We start from the raw sequence: 8,785 nt of genomic DNA on the forward strand, positions 1-8,785 counted from the left end.
ATGAGTTGAAATCCTTTCTTGAGGTAGGGAAAGTCGGCCACCCTTGAACATCACACACTAAGGGAAAATTTAAGATTTGGAAAAATTAGTCAAATTTGACTATTTAATACTTTTGGCCTAGGAAACAAGCTTTAGTGTGATGTTTAAATCGTTAGAGAAAGCCCAATGTTGAACTAGCAATAAGAAAGCCTCAACATCAAAACAAGTTGTACATGAAGATCCTAGGGAGACAAGTGAAAAAGCCGAACCATACACTGAACCTAAAGTTCATTGAAAGGAATCACGAGGAGAAGTTTGAGAAATGACCACTTGATAGTGTATTTATAGTTTAGTTGTATCATTTGGTATATTTTTTTACCATGTCTTATAATCGAAGGTCGGTTGAATTTATTATGAGTTGATTTTTTTTTTTTTGCTTATATTGTATGCATAAGTTATTCTTAATTATTGAAGTTGCAATTTAATGATTGTTACAAGTATAAATATTCGAATGTTGAACTGGTGGGATAATTCTTATACAAATGTTATAAGCACATCTTGATAGGTAAGCTTTAATACCAATGATCTAATTTTGAAGTGGATCAATGCAAACTTAGAAATTAATTGATAATTAAGAGTGTCACTGAATATGCATATGAAGTCCAAAGCTAGAACCGAAAGTCATATCAATAATAATCACAAAAGATGTGTGGATAGAAGTAAAAATATACAATGAGTGTATATTGCATAGTCGCTAGTTCTTTTGTACTTGGTGCATTGCATGTAATTTTACAAATTGGCCATCAAATTGAAACAATATGCTTATATGTGTCACACGGGTATGGTGTACTTTATCATTTACAACAAAGCTAAATATCAAGCCCATATGGTGTTAGCTGGAGTGTAGGGATTCAGTTGGAACCTCAAAACATGCAATGTAGAAGACATTGCATGTTAGTGTTCATGAGATTAAACTAGTTGATCATTGAGCGTAAACGTGCAACAATGATGTGGCTAAGCAATACAACACGGTATTAACTTCTGAAGTATGTGTGGATACATGATGATAATGTTGTGTGAGATTTCACTAGCCCTATGGAATGTGCATTGAGTGCAAATGAGCACGTAGGTGATATTGTTGAAAAGAAGAAGCCTACACAAATTTATGAAACTAATGCCAAATACGATAATGTACTCAAGTTGCATCTTGTTTCACATGATTCAATATGGGCCAACTCAATTAGAACCTCGTGATTATAACCACACAATGCCATGATAGTGGATTTGAGAAAATGTTATAAGTAGTGTGTTTTATATATTTTTATGATCATCTAAGTGAAGTCATACAAACATTTCTTTATGCCCATGTGTGCAAATTCAGAGACAAATTCAAAAAAGAATATTAACGAGCGATCTCATATTCAAAATTGTTATCTTGTTGGAGCATATTGCTACTATATATTGTCTTGTTTTACCATAGCATGCATGGCTCATACGGATTAATATGGCCAATATAATGGGAGCAAATAAAAAGAAGAAAGAATTATCCTTCTATTTTATCCATTTGTTTTGTACTCATTTTAACCTTCTTAATAAGTGTGGCATTCGAGTATTTAATTTAATAAATTCTAGCGTACAAACCTACCAATTTATGTATCAACTCTTATTGTTCAAACCATAACTAGATACTTGTTTCCCACCATGGTCAAAATCATATATGCATATTTATCTCCTACACAATATCATAGGTAAAATCACATCTACAATTGGATTCTCTCTCACCTTTCTTGTGAAATCATTCAAATGATTACCTGGGACTGGATGTTTAAAGCAAGTCCCAAGGCATTTGCAAATCATCATAATTCATACAATGTTATCTTTGCAACCAATTGAGTGCACCAAAGAGTGTGCAAACCGAAGTACTCAACATAAGCAATGGTAATTGCATCATATGCATTATATTTCATGTGTACTTCAAATCTTTTCATACATTTGTATGAACACCAAGGGGCTTGAATGAGGGTCAAGGAAGGACAAAGCAAACTCATAAAGGTGTACTGCAACTCTTCCTAAACACTATTCAATTGACATGTCAAACAAACTATGCCATACTCGATATATTTCCAAGGAAGCCAAACAAGGTTGCAGGCACAATCACATCCAACTGCTATGCAGAATTCAAAGGCTTGCCTATTCGAAAAAAAAACATATCATGTCTAAGAGTCATCCTTGAGGAGTATTGGGTAATGCCTATAGTTTGACTCAAACCAACCATTGTCATTACCAAAGAGCTGAGCATTCTATAACCTCTCATTTCATTATTTGCTTATTATATTGCTTACTCAGCTCAAGTATGTTCATCTAGTGGGAGATTAAAAATTTAACTAGCCTTTTATCCTGAGATGTACATAATTTTGTAAAGGGGTATTTTCTTGGTATTCGCTAAAACATAAACTAAAACATATCTCTTACCAAGGGAGGCACTTGGAAGTTTGAAAAAAAAACTGAATGTCCCCCTTGGTAAGATTTATGTTTTAGTTATTTCCTTCTCTACAATAATTGATTGTATCATAGTGGTTGTGCATATCTGTGTGCATGTGTGCAGGGTTGGTTGTGTAAGTGTTTCCTTAAAAAGATAATTGATGTTTCTCAGGAAGCCAGAAAAAGTAGCCTTACATTTTTTAGAAATAGGTTATTCACTTGAAGAAAAAAATCTGAGACAATTAATAAAGTGCAAACAATCCTTCATTCAAGATATTAAGATTACTTGTTTGTTTGATAAAGTCAGATATCATATAAAAAACTCGTTCTTGCAGTTACTGTAAAAGACAATAATTGATGCTCAGTAAAATCTAAATCCAATTCAGAGAAAACCTTGCTAATGGATGACACTTAGCCTCCATTGTTTTCTAAAGCTTACCAACAAATATATGGTTATAAATCAAACGTACAACATAGTACCCAGATGATTCAGGTTGTCCTATATCCTTGAATAACACAACCCATCGGATGACCCAAGTGCAGATGGAATGTTTATGGGGATGCTCATTTGATAAATTAAATCAGTAATGTCTAATGTAAATTTTAAACCACTGATTCAATTGCACCTTTGCCTTTCTATTTTCTCATTGTTGGGTTTTCGAACAATCCGCAATTTGCAGGTTGCAAGATTGATCATAACCTAAGATCAGCCTCCTCATAAACTAGCCAATTCTGAGAGAGAGATTCTTCTCTCAAAACCTTTCCAGGACTGGCACCTTACTTCTACTTTTGTTTATTAAGTCCGTACTTGTCAGAATATGATTTTCAAGCTCCTCCATTAAATCCAGCAATCTCATTGTCTTCCAGCCATCAAATCCAACAATCTCTCTCATTGTATCCCTCTTTAATTGGTACTCAATGAATATAATGCCATTAATTGCACAAAATATAGGAATCCTGCCATACTTTTTTAAACAAAGAGTAGACATGAATTGATATATTCCAGGAAGGAATAATATAGATTCCAAATGCCTTAAAATAGGAAATGTCCAAAACCCAATTGAATTGAATTAAAGGCAAACTCACGTAGATTAAAAAAATTTCCAGTTGCAAACAGCCAAACAAGGAGTTTTTTCTCAAATTGGGTTTCACCTGATTTACACTCAAATCTATTTCCAAAACAATCTAATATTCAACTGGAATATCGATTGCCAGAGTTTTATTCAGTGGAGAGAGGGGTGATTAACGAAAAACATGCAGAAAACTATTGTCCCAAATGCCTACTGGGTTCTTTTATTTGAGGATCAACTTGAAATGACAACTTAATTGTAGTCAATTCTGATGAAATGAAAATCTCAGAATTCCAACCTTTCAAGTGAACATATATGGTCAAGCAAATAAGATACTCAGGCAAGTACATTATTGGTTTCCCTTTTGGATAACCAAATGCAAGGCTAACATCCTAACACAAATACATATATTTAAACTAGAATAAATAAACAGACAACCAAGTACTATTCATCATTGTTGAGATGGGATTTGATGATCTTAGAAGGCCTTCACTCTATCTAACATAGATCTTCTTGAAGTTATAGTTTCTCATTAAAAATAAACAAAAAATAAATTTCTTCCACATTGAACTTACCAATTGATTGAAGTTCTTGTCTGTCTGGCACTACACTGTCTTGTTTCGGAAGGGAAATATTCCCCTGAACATTCCAAATTAACATTGACCTCCTGGGACCCCGGCAAAATCTGTTTATACAGGATTTCGGATCCCTTCAAAACATGTTTTATCTTCTAATCAACAACACCCTTTTAGCAAAAGGAGTGAAACCTAAAAATATTCCAATTTGTAACCTACTTGCCTAGATTTTTTAACAATTGCACTTAATCTGTAGCAATGTCTTCTATATCCAAATAGATCTATAACACAGATTACTTAAATATAAGGTTACTTAGATTGTAACCAAACCATCTACATCTTCTAAAATAACATTTTGCACATGTATCCTGAAGAACTAAAGGCCTACTTGGCCAATTCCTGCTCTTTCACTGCAAGGACAGCAGGATCAAGCTTCAGCAACTGCTATGTCTTAAATCAGAATATCCATCTTGGAGAGCTCTGAGGAAAGGTTCCTTTGTTATTGTTGGCTGAATCCAAATTCCGTTTCTTCATGATGGATGAGACAGTTGGTCCGAAGTAATCGGGACCTCTGTAGGAGGGAATCTTTACACTTATCTTTCTGCTACAAGAAGGATGCACTTGATTTTTGCGGGAGTGGTGTACAGATTTCGATCTTCCTGCCATTGAATCCCTCTCATTGCAATTCCAACTCTGAACTCCTCTCACGGTACTAAGAGAACTTTGACTTCGCCTCACTTGTGGGCTGTTCTTCCTTTCGTTCCTTTCTCTGGGGCTATAATTCCGGCTCTCTCTTGTTTCAGCTGAATAAAATGTCTCAACGTCACTACTGTCCGTGTATCTTTGACTGCTTGCCTGAATCCAAGAGCTCACATGGCTCATCTTGATTTCATAATCGTTCTCTGACCCATGTTCTGAACAAGCTTCGTTTGCTGCAAACTCTCCACCCTGGTACTCTCGAGAAATCCCTACGTCCGCTATTACTTCTATATCTTTGGACGTAATTGCAGAGCCCTCTTCAGATTGTTTTTGTTCTTCTTCACAATTCAGTTCTGAAGCAAGGGTAGTTAAAATGGGCCTTCTAACATCTACCAGATTCTTTACGCTCCCCGTAGCTTGATCATGTTCAGCGGAAAAATTGGATTCTGTGCATTCGACATTTTTCTTCTGGAAAACCTCTTGCAGGGTCAATGATTTCTCATCCTTGTGTTTGTTTTCTTCCGTATGTTTGGGTTTTATACAAACGATTGGCATTGGCTCCCTGAACTGTGGGCAGATAATGGATCTTTCCCCACATTTCTCATCTTGTATAAGAATGTTAGACCGTGTGCTTTCAGGCACATTCCTCCTCCAGATCCCTTTCATATATGATGACTTTTCTTTCCTCTGACTCTTTGCGCTTAGATCGTCAAGTACGTCCTTCTTACAAGCTTTCCTATATTCACGAGAAGGACCTGCCGACTCATCTTGAACACTTGATATGTTCCTCATGCCCCCTTTCTTCTCTTCAACATCACCCAGTTTTATGGCAGTGCTTGGCATGGGATCCTTCAACTTCATTTCCACAAGCTGATGTTTTCCCTTTTCATTTATTAGCTGTTTCTCCTGGTGGATCACACAAGTTTGAGCAGAAATAGTTTCACCAGACTCAATCTGTGCTGAATTTGAGAAATAATGCAACTGGTGTTCATTCCTAATTTCAGTTTGTGGTACAGAAAGGTTTACCTTCTGGTTAGGGTTACTTTCTCTATACACTTTTTTCTGTTCATCTAGCTTTTGTGGACCCTTCAAATCCGCCATAAAACTGGGTCCCTCTGTTTCTTGACCTTCCCAGGCAATAATGATGTTCTTATCTTCTAGATACTCGTCCTCATTTCTAGGCCCACTCTGATCTGCACAAAAGAATCTCTCATTATTCAGACATTCTTCCCTTAGTTGTACAGGAGTGCTACTGCTCGAGCCCCCAATATCTTGCGCTGGCTGCCTTTTCTCCTTGTTGTTGATCAACCCATTTTGGATCTCCCTTTTCCCTTCCGGCATTCTTGGTTCGTCAAAATATAGATCATTCGGCGGTGTGTACCATGTCAAGCTATTGTTCTTATCTACTTGGATTTCTCTGGAAGAACTGCCTAATCTATCAAAATATGCATTTCCAGGCCTTACCTCGGTGCTTGACACTTCCTCGTCCTCTCCAATCTGCTTGAAGAACTTCGCTGAATTGTCGGAGGACTCTAGACTCTCTCCATTTCCCTTGTGGACCGACCTGAGTTTTACTGAATTACCAGAAGATTCAGTGCTCCTCCCCTTTTGGTAAGCCTTCAGTCTGGCAGGAATCCGTGGTCTATCAAGCTCCTCAATGTTGCCCTTCCAATTCTGGTTCAACCAATGCCGGATCACTGGAACTGGAATCCCAAACTGCTTTGGCAAGTCCTTTCTCCAAAACGTAGTAGCGGAAGCCCTTTTCCTCTGAGATGCAGGAACAAGCTTCATTGGATCACAAATGACGAATGCCAAATTACCATGATTGTCAAAACCTGCAGATCCAGGGCTCCAAATCACCCCATCCGTAGAAGCAAACTTAATCAGCGTATCAGTACCAACTGTGATTCGACCATCCCCAACCATCAAATCATTCTCATGTCCTTCAGTGATTGGTCTTCCAAGAAGATGAACAATGCTGCCAAAATCAAGACAAGGAGCAACGGAATTCTGCAGACAGAGAGGCTGGACAGCTTCAATTTCAGTTGGATCACATGCAACAATAGTGAGATCCAGAACTGAGTTAGCGATAAAGAATCTGCACAACAATTTGAACAGATAATCATTATGCTGCTCAGATTTAAGCCAAAAAAGCCGTTCATGCAAAACCCAAATGAAAAAAGAACAATGTAATTAAAAGCTGAAGAACTTTTCGCTTAAGCGATAAAGCGAAATCTGCCCTTTTGCAGTTACATTTGCTACAAACCAAGTTTTGCGTCACGAGAAAATAGACATTTCATACTATACTGAACTCAAACACACCATACAACAACAATAAATGAGCGTTACCCATTGCGCACAAAAGCTGTTAAATATACCTATCTGGAGCAAGTTTTCTTCTACAAACTTGTGAATCTGCCGAGGCCGTCCTCTTCACCAAGATCTCGGAGTCCTCCGCGGCAGTTATAGAAGGGAGAGTCCCATAAGTAGTGAGCACCAGTGCCCTATGAATCAGAATGCCCGTGCCAGTGGAATTTATGGTTACAACTGCTCCTTTGTTGGACAGAACACCTCCTCTGATTCTTTCTGAACCACCATTCCCATCACATGCATGCCCGCAGAAACACCATTCACATCTCAAAAAACCCATTGAGTGAATCCTAACCTGACCTAATCCGACCAGATAGTGGCCAAGGAGCGAATGATTTGGAAATATATGTTTATCCTTCTTATACCTTTTTCATCTTCTCATACCTATGCACATGTGAAATGTATATCTTTACGTATAGGCATACATTTTATGTATTTACCTATATGGTGTTTTGTGCACAGCTGGACTGGACTGATGTGCAGGTGTTGAGTGTAAGAATTCCATCACAATATAATTCAGCGCATTGGGATTTGAGATACCACTAACAGAACGAGATGAGCATCATTGGAAATTGATTATAACAACTAGCACATAGGTAAAGCTTAAATTCCTAAGCTTCTAAAAACCCTAGACATACATTTCAGCTACATATATTTGATGGCATTGCCCAGATAATCAGATCTTGGACCAGTGAGAAGGCATTATGAGGCTGACATTGACAAGAACATTTAAAATGATTAAATGGCCTTACTCAGGATCATGGTGAGAAGTATGGAGCCTAACTCAGACTGCATATGCAAACTATGTCATTTTCAGATAAAACAGAAAAAGGTCAGAATCTTTCTTTCTGAGAGGGTATAAAAGGGGGGGAAATCAGACTACAGGAATGTAAAAGCAGTTCTAGTCTCAAAATAGGGAAAAGCTCCGTGTTTCTTAAAGTTACTCCACTATCCACAATTTACTTGGCTACTTTAAGAGGATAACCTGAGATGGGACTGTCATACAATTCTGTTCCCCTGATTATGATATTTGAAAACCCTATTTTATCAGTTCAAAACCCAGGTATGATTTGAGATTTAGTAGGATAGTCTTATTATTATACTATAATTACACAGAAGTTGCATTTGGTCAAAGAGCCAATGGAAACAGCAATAACAAAATTACATATCATGAATCTGGATTGAATTGCCTCCTGAATATTTTTTGGATTTCATGGGAAATACCCACTTTTATAATTACACCTGTTTGACAAAACTCCCATAAATACTCTCAGCAGACATATTAAAGGCTTGGAACGTTCTACCTGGCTAGCTAATAACAGCACATCCAGGCTTGCATCAGACGTCATTTTTTTACGAAATCAAATTTGTATTTGCATTACTAGGATGTCATATTTTATTGTTTTCCTTTCATTTTGAGCGAGAGAAATCTAGGGTTCATGTATTTGCACCTTGTAAATGCATTTGTCTCTTCTTTTGATGGTCCCCTCCTTTTCGTGGTGACTTGTAAATAATTATTTTGTCATTTTCTTTCGGGGCATGTACCACTATTTAGAAGGTTTCTTGTGAGATTAATAAAAAAATTTGAAGATGAAAGTTTAAATCTCACAT

The 8,785-nt window shown here is 37.1% G+C and overlaps 1 protein-coding gene across 1 annotated transcript; it reads right to left on the reverse strand.

Moving 5' to 3' along the window:
• Nucleotides 1-4,084: 4,084 nt before the first annotated feature.
• On the reverse strand, nucleotides 4,085-8,269 carry LOC149533377 (uncharacterized). Its single transcript, XM_089805415.1, has 2 exons — nucleotides 7,183-8,269; nucleotides 4,085-6,902 (listed from the first exon to the last, which is right to left on the reverse strand). The coding sequence occupies exons 1-2, from the start codon at nucleotides 7,452-7,454 to the stop codon at nucleotides 4,562-4,564; spliced, it is 2,613 nt and encodes an 870-aa protein (XP_089661541.1). The 5' UTR covers nucleotides 7,455-8,269; the 3' UTR covers nucleotides 4,085-4,561.
• Between the last annotated feature and the right edge of the window lie 516 nt (nucleotides 8,270-8,785).

The sequence above is a fragment of the Cupressus sempervirens genome, chromosome 10, assembly GCF_028749045.1.
Source record: "Cupressus sempervirens isolate cs-2001-9-10 chromosome 10, ASM2874904v1, whole genome shotgun sequence".
NCBI classification, from domain to species: Eukaryota; Viridiplantae; Streptophyta; class Pinopsida; order Cupressales; family Cupressaceae; genus Cupressus; species Cupressus sempervirens.